The sequence below is a fragment of the Poecilia formosa genome, unplaced genomic scaffold (genome assembly GCF_000485575.1).
Source record: "Poecilia formosa unplaced genomic scaffold, Poecilia_formosa-5.1.2 Scaffold151, whole genome shotgun sequence".
NCBI classification, from domain to species: domain Eukaryota; kingdom Metazoa; phylum Chordata; class Actinopteri; order Cyprinodontiformes; family Poeciliidae; genus Poecilia; species Poecilia formosa.
The window spans coordinates 476086-491764 of record NW_006800090.1 but is presented as its reverse complement, the minus strand read 5'-3'; the positions used below and the strand labels follow the sequence as shown (position 1 = coordinate 491764).

General features: G+C 41.3%; 1 protein-coding gene across 17 annotated transcripts in view; it reads right to left on the bottom strand.

The window, feature by feature from the left end:
• The window catches only part of LOC103146054 (receptor-type tyrosine-protein phosphatase F), a 238871-nt gene that overhangs the window by 75564 nt on the left and 147628 nt on the right, over positions 1 to 15679 (bottom strand). For 14 of the 17 annotated variants that reach the window (XM_016677236.1, XM_016677243.1, XM_016677239.1 and 11 more), the window contains 5 exons: positions 10565 to 10834; positions 7528 to 8109; positions 6656 to 6789; positions 6040 to 6184; positions 321 to 626 (listed from right to left, as the gene is read on the bottom strand). In XM_016677236.1, the coding sequence (XP_016532722.1) occupies positions 321 to 626; positions 6040 to 6184; positions 6656 to 6789; positions 7528 to 8109; positions 10565 to 10834 (1437 nt within the window). The remainder of the gene's footprint in view (positions 1 to 320; positions 627 to 6039; positions 6185 to 6655; positions 6790 to 7527; positions 8110 to 10564; positions 10835 to 15679) is intronic. The other 3 variants (XM_016677246.1, XM_016677247.1, XM_016677252.1) reach the window with 1 other exon arrangement.

Below are 15679 nucleotides of genomic sequence, written 5' to 3'. Positions count from 1 at the left end.
CCCTCTATCACACTGCAAACAAAATGAGAAACGTGTTGGAAAAAAAAAAGAGAGAGACAGAGAGAGAGAGAGAAGAGTGATAGAAAAAAGGCGAGATCAGTTTCACTTCTGTTCTTCAGTGTGGGGAGAAGAAGATAGCATTCACACAGCACAAGCAGAGGAAAGCGACACAGCACTGAACCCCAGGGAGTGATGAGCTTCAAGATGGAGACAGGAGGAAAAAGACGGTGATCCCAATCGGCTACCACCACCAACGAGCAGGAGGAGGGTGAAGGAAATCAGTGACAGGCTGCTTCGAGCGAGCGACGCGGAAAACCTACCATCCTCCTTGGTTCTCATCTTGACCGGGGCACTCTCAGGGCCTGGGCCCACATCAGTGTGCGCCCTCACCCACACCTCATACTCAGTCCACTTCTCCAGGCCTTCCAGCACGTAGCTGGTGGCGTCTGCACCGATGTCGGACACATCGCGCCGCTCCGTGTCCTCTCCCGCTGGAGCCTGGTAGCTGACTGTGTAGCGCACGATGGCACCGTGGCGGCTGTCGGCAGGCGGCGCCACCCAACTCACCTTGAGGCTTGTGGAGGTCAGGCTGACCACGTGAACTTCCTGAGGTGGAGCGGAGGGAGCTGCAGGGGGGAGGGGGGGAGCAAAACCACACGAAGGAAGGCCACGGATCAAGCAAACAAAAAATAAACTAAAAATGCACACAAAACATGACAAAACTAAGGAAGCTTTTTGCTGAGTATTCAACTTGAATCGTTTCCATTCTGATAAATGCTAAATTGTGTTAATCATATAATATATAATGTAGGGAATCTGTATATCTGTTTCCAGAGATGTAGGTCTGATGTTTACTTATGCCTGTTAATGTGCATTCTCACTCCTGCACTCTTCCAAAATGCAAAATTGCTCAAGTTTGAATGCAAAGAGCTTCCCTACTAAACAGGATGCTACCTCCAGACTGAGAGATTTGGATGCAAAAAAACGAAGAAGAAGAAGAAAAAAAAAACCTTATCAGTCCAAAGCTTAAGTCGTGTTTGGCGCCACGTTTATGCAGGAGGCAATGAAATCACAGGGTGAGGCGGACAGAATATAAGATGTGCCAAAAAGTTTACAAGGCCGTGTGTTTTATGAAGACGTAATTTGTCCCTAACCGCCCCCCGTGCTGCCTCTTGCAGCACGCGGTGGGAGCAATAAACGGGCCACGGATGTGTGAGATTGTGAACAAGTGCGTGACAGTGTGGACTGGTGTTAACACACTGAGGCAGAAACTCTGGGCTTCGTTAGAGAGTTTCGCTGCAGCTGAGATGGGCAGTTAAAGACAGCATACGGCCTTGGCTTTTACGATCAATAACACTTAAGATGGCTTCGGCTAACATCTGGTTTGTTGCCACTGCAATTTCAGCAGATAAAAAAGGAAATACTGTGGTATAATCCATAATATGATGCTCTGTCATTAACCCACAGATAAACAACTGAACTAAAAGTTAAGTAACTATGTTATTAAGGTGTAAAAATGGCTAATTTTAACCAGTGGAACTGTTACACATTTTATAATAAACTTGAATGTATTTAGTTTGATTTTATGTAAAAGATTGACACAAATAGCAATGTAGAAGAAGCTCCTCTTCTCTGTATAGACAAAACTGCACTTTATTTGCTAATAGTCAAAAATTATAGTGTGTAGCAACCCCACAGCATAATGCTGCTACCACCATGTTTGGGTAAATCAAACATGTGGGAAATGGAAAACCATGAACACATTATGTTCACTGTGAGACACAGTGGAGGCAGCATGATTGTGTGGGGATACAAAAAATACAAAATGTGGAAAAAGTTCAGGTTGTGCGTATTTTAAAATCTTAAATTTTAAAGTCATCATCACTCTGAGTTAATATTCAACTTGAAAAAATGAAAATAACCAAAATTGTCTAAAATAATCAGTTTAATAATCCGCTGAAGTATAAATGTTTAAACTCTCGAGTCTGGAGGGAAAAAAAAAACAAAAAAAAAAACAGAAACCAAACACTTTCAAGAAGCAGAACAAAACTGAAAATAAAATACGACAGCATCCAAATATTTCATGCAGCTAAATGCATCATGAATATATTCAACTTGATAAAAATAAGATCTTTAAACAAAACAGGGACTTTTTTTTGTTCAAGCATGCAGATGAAATCTAACAAGCCAATGCCAACACACAAAACTTCACCTTTAAAAATAAAATAACTGATAACAAACAGATGCGCAGATGTGTCTGATCCACAAGAGAGTGAGCAGAAGAACTACAAAGGCTTCACAGCAACTTGTGTATTGAGGAAAAAGTGGCAGACTGATGATTCTGCTATTGAGCTCCAGATCAAAAATCAGGAAGATCAAAGTGAAGGTGGACCTGGGGAGGACAACACCAAAGGGAAACAGAGAAAACTTGCAATTATGGCGAATGACTGCAGCTCAAATCCAGATACGTTTAAACTTTCAGCAATAGGAATTTTATCTGCTTTCAAAACAAATCAAATGCAAATATTTTTTCAACATTTTTCCCCCCCAGACATTAATGGCGCAAACAAAACTCCAACAACCTACACACTCAGCATCAACCTTTGTACGCGAACTGCTGGAAAAAAATCCTCGGCTTTAATTTTTGGCAAAGCGAGAAAATCTGAACATTCACCGCACCTCGACCTATTGATTTTCACCCATCTTAATCACTCGCACATCAATGCCTTCCCATTCAATTTTAGGTCAAGTATCATGCAGCTGTGTCAAGCCCTCAGCTGAGGCACAGAAAAAAAAAGGTAAGTGGAGCTTTACTTCTGATGCTTGCTCTGATTCCTAAAAAATAGTGCTGAAAATTGATATGCAGCCCTGGAGAAAGGAATCATTTCAACCGCCTGTTCACTGCAGAACCTTCCCAAGGCTGCTGGCAGGCGTTGAATCGCACCACAGCGTGCAACTCAGATTTGTTTCTCTGAGTTTTGTGGACTTGCTGTTATTCTGATTCTGTTTGTTTAACTATCATGCCTCAGCAACAAGATTTATGCATGATTTTGGTAAAACTTAACTCATTTATTAGCTTATTTCCATTCAAATTTACACATTAGAATTTCTAACTGCTGACTACAGTGCTGTGAAAATCTTTTATGGTTTTGTTTTTTTTTTTTTTGGCCAGACTTTAATGTTATGAATAAATCGAACTGCAATAAAACAGAACAAATACAAAATGCAGCTTGCAAGTAGCTTTTTTTTTTTGAGAAATGTGAGATGTTTGCAGTGGTGACGAAGCTCCTGTCTCTTTCCTTAATGCTCATTGTTTCTTATTGTTGAATATTGAGGTGAGGGAGGCCCTGCCGTGCTTTAGATGTTATTCTGGGATCTTTCACGACCTTCTTGAGGAGACTACGATGCACTTTTATTGTAAATTTAGCAGACCGGCCACTCCTGGGAAGGTTCACCACCATTTCATGGTTCACTGAAGTCACAAAGCATTAGAAACGCCTTTGTGGCCCTTTCCAGATAGATGCTGGTGACTTTCTTTTTTTTTTCCTTCAGTTTTATTTGAATCTGTTTGAGATTTGTAGTTCCCTTTCGAGATATTNAATGTGAGATGTTTGCAGTGGTGACAAAGCTCCTGTCTCTTTCCTTAATGCTCATTGTTTCTTATTGTTGAATATTGAGGTGAGGGAGGCCCTGCGGTGCTTTAGATGTTGTTCTGGGATCTTTCATGACCTTCTTGAGGAGACTACGATGCACTTTTATTGTAAATTTAGCAGACCGGCCACTCCTGGGAAGGTTCATCACCATTTCATGGTTCACTGAAGTCACAAAGCATTAGAAACGCCTTTGTGGCCCTTTCCAGATAGGTGTTGGTGACTTTCGTTTTTTTTTTCCTTCAGTTTTATTTGAATCTGTTTGAGATTTGTAGTTCCCTTTCGAGATATTCAAGCCTACTGTGTATTGGAGTCAAATGTCACATGTCAGACAGCAATCATGCCTGTGTATGAGTGAAATCCAACCAAAAAAAAAAAAATGAATGTAATCACATTTTATGTATGAATGAACCAAGGTGTGGAGAAAGCTTTCCTCAGAAACTGCTTTTTGTATTTACTCTGGTCACCTTTATTTGATATAATTTGTTTGTTGATCTGAGATATTTAAGCAAAAAGGAAATCTGTAATGTAATCCAGTTACTGTGCTCTACAGATCCATAAGATCCTTCAAACGTAGCCAAACAGCGACTCTAACCATGCGCACCGGTGCAAATCCACCCAAATCAGCTGCCGCTAATTGACAACAACTCCATGATTAACTTTTATTAATCCCCACAATTTGATCACGTTCCACAATTAAACACGTCCGCTTTTGAGTTTGTTTGCTTCCCAGAAGCCGCAGGCTTCGCTCGGACAGCCTCCGTCTTTTGTGAAGGAACAAGCTCCACACTGTAGCATCTCTGTGTTTGTTTCCATTGTTCCGCCTCCAACCGAGCGACGTGTCCTCTTTCTGGTCCACCACACTCAGGCAGCTTTTGGAGCCACCTCACATGACTCCAAAAAAGTCCTCTAGTCAGTTTGTTCAGTATCTTACTGAAACATTTAAAAAGCTTTCCAAATGTTTCTCCGTTACAAGCCTTTCATGGGAGTTTCATGTTAAAGGACACAAAGTAGTGCATCATTTTGAAATGATATCTAGTTGGCAACTGTTTTGTTTTTACAAATAAAAGTCTAAAATTGTGGTGTCCATCAGTATTCATCCCCTGTTACTCTGACACCAAACCACCTTCCCACAGATGCCAGAATAAAGAAACACAGCCCATCCATGTGAGATTTATTGCCCCTATAAATCACAGCTGCACAACATACTCAGGGTATCTGGAGGTTTCAGCAAGTCAAATTTAAGACTGTTGAAGACCTTTTCAATGCCACCTTGAATTAAATGTATGACCAAAAAAACTATAAATATAATAGGGGATTGTGGGAGGTTTTTCTTTATTACAATTGAGCATCGCAAACCCCCCATAGTGCCACGCTTAAAAGCTTTTTCTGCACATAATGACCCTAGCATCGCACGGGTTGGCAACAAAAGCGAGCCAGCTAGCTAGTTAGCCAGAATGTACTAGAAGCTAGTTAGCTGTAGCCTCAACTGCCTTGAGTCACAGAACGCAATGAATTTGTCTGTGTGTGACTCAAACATTTGCCTGACAGAAAAGTCAGAGAAAAATAAACTACAAAAAATATATTAGATTAAATATTCCTACTAGTCAAATTTAAGATCTGTGATTAATGTATTTAAGGCCAACTTTGATTGATTCAAGATATTTAAAGATACATGAATTTAAGACTATTTGGATAACATGATCATACAAAATCCCAAAGCCACACAAAAGTTGGTGGTAGTAATGCAGCAAAATGGGATATGATCAGTTTTGCAAGACATCGTTATTCAAATGATCACAATAACCAATCATGAGCGTCTGTTATTTTCCTCTCAAAGCTGTGTGCAAAGAAAGCGTGCGGTGCAGCAACCCCTCGGGGTGAGGTGGCACAAGCATTGTGCCTACACAGCAAATAAAAAAATAAAACCAAACGAGTGACATTTTGAGTGCTGGCACTGTAAAAGCACATAATGATATGAGGCAAGGCAACACAGCACAGCTCACAAATGTGGGAACAAGACACATTAAACGTACCTTTGACACAGGGCCTGCCCTCTGCTAGACAGACAGGGGGGTTAGTGCTGGCGACAGAGGGGAGGTGGTGGAAGCGGGGAAGCTGACCGGGATGGCTGCTCTGTCAGCATTATATGCTGCTCTGAGATTGATTTGACATTCAAGTTGCTCACACTCTCTCTTTTAAGGTCTATAAAACTCACATTTTACCCCTCTCTCTCTCTCTCTCTCTCTGTTTCACTCACTGAGGGGAACGACCTGAACCTGCTTCAGCCGCCTGGAGGTGACTCTCTGAAATCACTGGGTTAGTGGCTAACAAGCAGAAAAGACAGAAGACAGAGGCAGCGCCGGGAAAAGAAAAATGGAGCACTTACTGGACTGAGCAGTGCGGGCTTGGATGGGCTGGGTGTAGACACCCAAACCCATTTCAGAGCGGGCTGCCAGGGAGAAATAGTACATGGTGTCAGGCTTTAAACCATCCACAGAGTGGGAGCCCGCCGGGCCGAACGTCACGTGTTTCTGGAGAGACAAATAAAAAATTAAAAAAAACAACAATCAGTGGTGCTGCACGAGCTAGTTCATGTGCTCTACAATAACAAGATGATATAATCTTCAACTGCAGTCCAAACAGTCATACATGACTGCCAAAGGGAGCAGAAGCTGCTCGTTCCAAAAACAAGCCGGCCTCCAGCTTCCAACTGGTTCGGTCCACCAGAGTCCCAACAAACGGCCGCAGCAGAGAGAGAGTAACAGAGCAGATTGTGTCCACGTTAGGTTTTTCTCATCAGCTGGGGAGCCGACTACATTACTACAATAACACAGCCTCCCCACTCAGAGGGGTTGCATCATGAAGAGTAGGAGTCGTCTGCAGTTTCACTGTGGAAAACGAGACAAATTCAGCAGCAGACGGAGAGAGCGACAGGGCGAGCTGCTGTGCAGGAGAGATAGTCCCGACACGAAGCGGTCTGAACGTCGTGTTCTGATGCTCACCTTGCTGTCTGAGCCGGCCTCCCAGTACTGCAGCTCGTACTTGGTGATTTGGTCCTGCACGGGCCACAGCCACGTCAGCGAGATCCGGGTGTCCAGCTCGGCTTCGGCCTCGAAACTGGACGGCTGCGCGGGGACTGGAGCGGGGAGGACACGGGTTAAAGCACGGAGGCAAACAGGCTTACAAAAGGTTTCATTCTGTCACATGGAACATTAATTGTTTATGCATTTCACTGGGAATTTATGTAACGCACAAATACAATTAGTGCTAAATCTTGAATGGCAAAGAATAATTAAATATAGGGCTGAAACGATTCATCAGATTAATTGTGATTAATTATTTAGCTAAATAATCATTAACTAATCTGTTAATCGTTAACTGTAGTGTTCAGATTCAAAAAAGGCCAACTTGCTGAAAGCACAACATACTTAAGGGAAAAGTTAAGCTAAAACTGTGCGATTAATTCATTGATTATTTCAGGAATCAATTCATCATGATGAATCCGATTCATTTCAGCCCCTTCCCAGGTTTTATTTAGGGACAACAGAATAAAGTGGGGCTCCGATTGAATACACACCAAAAAAATGAAGAATTGTTTTAATTCTACATAATAAAGTGTCTATGTTAGTCTAGCACATGAAATCCCAATGAAGTTGGACTAAGACTGAATGTGAAATAGTACCAGAGATAAAGCCCTGCGATAAGAACAAACATCAAGTTGAATATCTCTGCTGAATGATTTTATCTCAAACACATACGTGCGTTTATGAGCTGTTACGCAAACAGTCAGATTAAATGCTTTCCACTAACAATGCATTCCTACTTGTTACACACATGAAGAACTCCAGAGCCTCTCAGAGTGGCTGCTGCTCACCTCCCTGCTGTGTTTTGACTTGCAGGATGTCAGAGGGTGGTCCGTCACCTACGGAGGTGAAGCCCAGCACCCTGAGGCTGTAGGTGATGTCAGGGGTCAGGCCAGAGATGGTTGTCAGGCTGCTGTCGTCCGTGTTGTGCTTCTGCCAGGCGCTGAGCGGGGCCGTCATGTCGGAGCTGTAGTAAACCCGGTAGCCTCTTATCTGTCCGTTGGGCTCCTCTGGCGGCTCCCACTGGACCAGCATGGTGCTGGCGCTCAGCATGCGCGCCTGGACATGGAGGGGCGGCGATGAGGGTGCCTGCTCGCCGGTGCGCGTCTCCACGGGGTCGCTGGGCGGCCCGCGGCCGATGTTGTTGATGGCCATGACGCGGAACTCGTACTCGGAGTACGGGCTGAGCCCGCCGATGCTGTAGCGCGTGGTTGCCACGCCCTCCACCTCCTGGAAGCCGTTGTCCGACGACTTGGCTCGGTATTGGATCATGTAGTAGGAGACGGGTTCCGGGTTCCCGGAGTCCCACGTTAGCGTCACGCTGGTGGCGGTGGTCTCCGTCACGGTGAGGGAGGTCGGGGGTTTCGGTAAGGCTGAGGACGGAGAGACAAATCATTAGCTTTGACTATTTTTGTAACAAATCAATCAATCACATGATAAAAAGAAACTGGACAAGTTTCATTTACATGATTGTTTTGTTTTTCTCACGTCTTTCTCTCTGGATGACAAAAGGCCGTCTGATGCATTGATCTCAAACAGCCTTTATTTTGAAAGGCAGTCTTACTTTTGTATCCATTTTATTTATTGTTTTCTTTATTTAATTTTGGATATTTAAAAAGTCCTCCAGCTTCAGTGTTTAATGTTCCTTAAAAATTAAGTTTATTGATCTTTGAGAGTGTGTATTTACATTAATATTAGTTTGTCATATTATTATAAGTTATTATTCTATTTTTTGACAGGTGTCTTTATATTATATAATTAATGTTCCTTTGAAGAAATTGTATGCATAAGCTTATGACTGTTTGATATTTTTCTTTATTTTAAATGCAAAAAAAAAATCAAGATAAAAACAAATTTTGTAGGAAACCTTAAAAATTTGCAGCAATATATATTATGCTGTATGGACAAAAGAACGTCAGGATATGAAGGTTGCAGATTCATTAAATAGGCTCATTTCTCTGCTGTTTTGGCATCTGGACAAAACAATTTATATCCTATCACTCTTGGACTTGTAAGGTCTTGCAAACAGTGAATGGAGACGGTTTGTGAACATTGATGGATACAGAGAAATACATTTTTCATGTTTTGTTACCAGAGCCAGTTTAAGAACTCCTGCTGAGATTTAACCTGAATTTAAAGTCCAAATAAACACATGTGGGGTGTTTTTTTATTATTTTTTATTAATCAGTGTATGTTTTGTAAAAAGAAGGAAAACCAAAATATTGTACTTATTGTTTAGGTTTAAAATCAGACTGTGACACATTTAAATATAAATCAATGTAGAATCCTCTGCCTTTATCAAGTATATGAAAAAACATTTTTCAATATTAAATTCTAGTTTTTCCGTGCCAACTCAGACCTGGGAATGATCATAAAGTAAATGACAGACTTTCCCAGACTGCACAGAATCACTGTATAAATTATGCGGTTTTCAGGTAATTCCAGGAAATCTGACAATTTTGATAAAACACTTGTAAAGAGTGGAGAAACAAAGCTCATTAAAGCTCACGTCACACTAACCGGCCCGAGCTGCTCGCCTGTAAGCCATCCCCTACAACACTGTCAGCAATAATCAACCCAAAAAGAACAGCAAACCTTAAGTGAAGTCATAATTTTGCTTAATAGTCCGACAATTACTGACAATAAAAGAAAATTGCAAGAGTGGTTCCTGCTGTTGCAAATGCAAGCCAAACAGAGGGTCCGTATTAAGGCCTCCTCAGGGAGACGGGTCTGTAGTGCTGTGGTCCCTCTAATGACTGTGACATTTTGTGTATCGATCAGCCTGAGTGGAAAGCCAAATCAATACGGACAAATACTGATACCAGAGGCCGTGATAGGTAGACAACACCTCTTTAAAGTCACGTACACACTTGGATATAGAAGCAGGCGGAGAGAAAAATACAAGCCAGAGAGATCAATGCATCGACGAGGAAACTCCAAACCCTTGATATTTTTTAATTTGTAACTGTAAAGTGTTTAAAATTAGTTTCAAAGGGCATATGAAGGTGTTTTTTATTAGATTATGTTTTAATGATCTACAGGGCCTTGCAAAGGTATTAACACTCCTTTGAGCTTTTTCAACAGATGATAAACACACAAACTTTAATGTGTTTTAGTGGGATTTTAAGTGACAGATCAACACAAAGGTGAAAGACGTTGTGAAAAAGAAAGAGTAGTTTTAAAAAAATAACATTTAAAGTGCAGAGGACATTACCAAAACCCATGTATTGATAGTTTAAGTTTGTCACAATGCTTTTCTTTTCAGATTGTGGATTGAACAGTCCTTCATAACATGTTGAACTGGGTTTTATTTACCGTAAAGGAGTTGACACTGTCCAAATCCACAATCCTGCACTGCTTTGTGTTGGACTATCACAAAGGTTTTGCTTGCATGGTGACAAAAAGGACTATTTAAGTTGCTTGCATCAACATAGGGGTGGGGATTTATTGTATTGTTTATCAGTTATTGTGAGAATTTTGCAGAATTTTGATTTATTGTTTTTACAGTAAATGTCAGTTCATGTTCTTAAAAAACTGACTGAAATGTTATTTTACTAATTTCTGCACAGCTTTTTTTCTACAAGAGCGTCGATAAATATCAGTACATTTAAAAACATGACTCAATTAAGTTTCTCTGTACAGCTTGGTGATATAAATCAAACCGTATTTCAAATAGGCAGCCACAGCCACACAATGGCCTAAAAACAGAAGTAATAAACAGCTCATTATGATCATTTTTAGTATCATCACAACAGTATCACGAAATATTGTGATAAAATTCTAAGTCTACCTCAACGTTGTTCTTTTCTCTTCAAATCTGCGCCTCACCTTTGACAGTAACCTGCGCCGTGGCTTCGATCATCCCCAGAGAAGACATGGCCACGCAGGTGTAGTTGGCCGACTCTCGGATGCTGGTGACCTCCAGCACGTTGCGGCCCAGTGGCATCTCCTCCTCCTTGGTCAGCTCCACCTGACCCATGGTCCACTTGACGTAGGGCATAGGCGAGCCCACCGCCACGCACGTCAGGTTGACGCTGCCGCCCGGCATCACCTCTTGGTTGTTGGGTGGAATAGAGAATCTAGGTGGGACTCTTCGCACTGAGAGGAACAGAAAATGAAAGGAAATGAGTGTAAGGGTATGCAAGGTAAACACAATCCTTCCTTGTGTAAAAACTTGTGAATGTTCTCTCTCCATGCAACATCACAAAGAAAAAAAAAAAAGTCTCAGAGAGTCTAATAGAAAGGAGGAGCTGATCGCTTTTGTCCAAATGTGCGGGCGAGCACAAAGGGAATAAAAGGATTGTCACAAAATGGCTCTGGATATTCAGAAGAAATCTTTTTTTTCATCCCTTTCCCCACAATAAGAGAGAATATTACCAAAAATAGTCCAGTTTTGCAGGAGACTATGTCCGGACCTCTTTTGTCAAAGTGTCAAACAGTAGCGGTAGTTGCATCATTGAGGGACCCTGTGGAGTTGCCATTGTTTGATTTCTCCTCCCTCTCCCTCTCTCTCTTCCTTTCTCTTTCTCTCTGGATCCTTCAGCTCTCTCCCTCTGTCTTTTTCGCTCTCTTTGTGCAGTTCTGATATGCAGATAGGCTGACATTAAATAGAGGTTCCCATGGAGACAAGAAGGGCCCGTTGACGTCGCTTGGGACAAGGCAAACACCAATTCAGAGGGTCTGCGGCGCACTGAAAAGCTAGCCCAGGATAAACAGGCAGCCAGCATTTACATATGACTTTCTGTCTCCATGAAGATGCATACCAAATGCCTCTCATATTTACACATTTTTGATCCCTTTCCTGGGAACTTTTGGCAAGAAAGTTATCCATATGACACTGCAGGGGGGGAAAAAAACTGACAACACTTTGTGAACATCCATTAGTGTCACACCTGTTAAATTTATGACATGTTCCACTAGTGTGCACTCAATCTAAGAGTTAGAGGCTTTAGCTTCTTTATCCTCGACTACGAGGAAAGTGAAGCTTCGCCAAACATTTAGCTTCCCGCTGAGAACCCATTATTTCTATTCCACCTCTGCTCTTCATATGTTTCCAAGACACTAACAGCAAAATAAAAATAAAATACTCTCCCTGCAGAATTCGCACTGCTTTTCTCCCCTAATGCACTACAGTATCTCCGTGTGTCTCAGAAAAAAAAACTAACAAAAAAAAAACAAAAAAAACCCTCAACTATAATTGCTCTTATGCTCGGGTCTACATGAAAATGGATTTTCAAATACAAGTCTGCCTCCAGTCCCCACCGTCAAAACCCTTCACCCCCCTCTCCCGGATCTAATCTGAACCGGAACGTCGTTACAGCCGTGCTTGTTATTCCCCTCATTATGTGGTGAAATGGAAAAACACAAAAGCACCTTTTGAGATTCCAGTCAGGGAAAAAGGCTGGTTCTCTGGCCGTAATAAGTGTGGGGGGGTGGAAACCAGGTTCACATTCATCTGAATTTTCCCATAATTGAGGCTCTGCATGCAGACTTTCTGCTGTTTTAATCAACAGATTCACGTGGGATGAAGCTACTTGGCTCGGTATCAAAAAATAATTAATATCCCAAGTTTGAGCCGCAGAACACTTTGGCAGCTTTGCTTTTGGAATTTGGCCTCGTGAGATTCTGTCACACAATTTCCAACAGCAGAAACGGCCAAAGTTGCGTAAGACTAAAGTTGATTTTCCTCAACATTTAATTAAGTTTTTAAAATGGGGCTTCATGACGAATGGATGTCATGACATGTCAACTTTTATGAAATACATGAAAAATGTTTTTTTTTTTTTTTTGCCATGTTGAGGTGGCAACATGGCAAATAGTGGATAGTTGAGGTGCTAGCTCTGAAAGCAGATAGAGACGCTGGTCTGGACTAAAGCATGCATGGGAGCTGGAAGGTTTGACTTTAAAAAGTTTCAGCTTGTTTGGCGCCGACAGGATTTTTTTTTAAAACTGGCAATCTTTTTTCCAGTCAGTAAACGCACCTTACCTGTGCACATCCAGGTTACAGTTACACTCTATGGCATCAATGCCATATTTGATTTTGAGAATGGCATCAAAGAAAGCAGATAAATCTAACAAGCTAAATACCTGTTTTTAAGAAGACATCGAAAAAGGTTTGAGTTAAATCAGGCTGTAAGACAGAGAGACTTCAGCAAAACTTTGGTCGACAACAGCAAGGCTGTTTTATTCTTCTAAGTTTTTCATTTATCCGTTTCTCATTCAAAATAATGATTTTACTCTTGTTGAAATCTCAAAGTTTGGGTAACCAAGAAAGAAGCTTTAACATACTGCTGTCTCAGCGGCGCTAACCACAAAATATGCTGTGAGATGCAAAAGACAGTTTAAATGTCAACACAAAAAGCATTATGAAAGAAAAAAAACATGTTTTATAACTAATCTCTAACACACACAGTGTGACGTTACCTTTTCTCTAAATATAATTAATTAGCAACCACTATTTTATTTCTGTTATAGTTCTTTAGCAAGTCAAAGCTTAGCTAAAGTTGGAGATCAGAAATTGCTGATTTCAAGAAAATGAAAAACTATGAGTAAGGGGAAAAATCAAATTTCATTAATAACCGACAGCAGGACTTGCAGTCGAGGCACTTCTGTTGAGCTTTTTAGAGTTCATATTGGAAGCCACGTGTGTCTTTTTACAGTAATGTTTCTTCTTTTCATTTTAATTCTCAGAACAAGCAGACGGATGTAGGCCAAATATAAAACCATGAATCCATTTAGCTCAAAGCAGCAGTTGTTCTTTCGCGATTCCATAGACTTAAGAGTACTATGAGCAGTCAGTCAATGGGGGCTTGTGTATATTGAACACTTAATGTTGTGAATAATTCATGGTGCGCGGTTAAGTTTGGAGAGGTGCTTTGGAACAAAATGACTAGAAGGCAGGTAATTGTTATCGATTCCCCCGGAGCCTCTCTCCTGTCGAGAGCGGCTCGGAGAGATGGGCTCCGGGACTCTATCAAAACCACAAAATAAGCCCTGTCTCCACTCTGCCTGCCTGCTTGCTGGATACCTATAAATTTAACTGCCCTGACAAAGTGCCCAAGGATAGCAGAACCTGTCCAGTCAATCAATATCTGGCACAAACTGGCACAGAGTCAGCAGGCTGCGAGTCTTCCTGGCAGCAGCGTCTCTGGGCGGCCATGATGGCTGATCATCCCCTTGTCAGCACTCTGGCAGCTCATTCTTAAATATTCTACAGGTCAGCTGTTTGTGAGGCAGAGATGTGCAAATGGAAGTCAAGGAGGAAAAAAATTCCTGAGAATCACCTCCGTCTTGAATACAGAGGATGGTATACATTTTAATGTAGAGTTCAGTTTGTTGCATCATGAATCACCTGCAATCAAGGCTGTAAACAACATCTTTTAGCACAGAGTCTGATATTTTTTGTCAATTAGGTTAAATAATTTGGGAAGATATTCTTAGATGGTCCAGAAATAAAGATCTTGAAACAATGAAATAGTTTTTGACTTGCTCTGTTGTGTTATGACTAAAGGTTGAGTAAAATGGCAAACTGGTTGCCACTTCATAAAATCATTAACAAATTTGTCAAAAGAGGCATTTTTAATGTTTTGTTTTTTGGGGTATAAGGACCCACTTAAAGTCATAAAAACATATACAAATTTACATGTTTGTACACTGATTAGAGCTTATGACTTGTCAAGACCTTATTTTTGAAGATAAACATGGAGATTTTTAATTTTCCTCAAAACTGAACTGAATTGCTGAAATCTTGCCTCATTCTCATGAACAGAACATCATGAGCTAGATTTATCTTTACACTTACACTAGTAAATAAATCCCAGAAAGACTGGGAGATGTTTTTGTCTTTGCATTAGTCCATAATGTGACCACGACATCCTTCAGTCTCCAGGTGGAAGCTGCCCACGCTGGTAAAACAGACGTAATCCCCAGAGAAAGGCTTTGTCAGCTCCAACACCCATGTCCCTCAGTGGGAGAGCCGGGGTGTTGCTGCCTAAATACCTGACAAATCCGGTTGCCACCTGAATACCCAAGTAATCCATCACACACCTCTGATGGCCCTACACAGGCGGATGGAAAGCCTAGCAGTGAAAGCCGCTGTAGCTGTTGGTGGATACAGTCAACAGGAAGGACACGGGCGGGCGCGGTGAGGAAGTACGCTAATACAACGGAGGGCTAATAATGACTTAAGCTAACTGCTCGGGGATTCCTTTATATGTTTAGGCAAGACTAATTGAAACACACTTTGGAGGAGTGGCAATGGAAAGCATGCAAGAGCTGTAAAGGGATCCATGCAAATACGTGGACAACAGCACACAATTGAACTGCGAGGATTAGGGAGAGTTATTAATAATGTATTCATCTCTAGGGGAAAAGGATACCTGTGTTTTCACCACAGGAGGTGGGTAGGGAAGGAAGGAGGAAGGGAGGGAGGGAGGGAAGGAGTGAGGGAGTGGACCTTTCTCTGAAAACTCTGCACTAATGGGGAGGAAGGGATAGAAAGTGAAAATGACCAACCTGTGTACTCACTTGTTTTTGGGTCAAGTGATTTGTTGATGTGGGCTGATGAAATGAAAGATACAAAGTGAGGAGGAAGACAAACAGTGACACAGACAGGTGCTTTCGGGCATCATGTATGAACAAAAGATGTATTTTAGCTTGTTTTTATAGTGTCTATTTTAATATCTAAAATACTTTGACTTGTAAAACTTGAACTGTTTGGATTCTACACTGAATACAGATGATACAATAACATTGTTTTGAATTTAAATTATTTTCACAATATAAAAGGAAAGCATTTTCAATGCAAGGTCTCCCCTGTTCTCCAATATACAGATGTATAAATAGAATTGGTGCAACGTAATTTCTTGAATATTAGTGTCAAATCTTTGCATTATAAAAGAGTCTTGGGGACTCTGTAAAAATAAAGAAATAAAAAAATGGTGA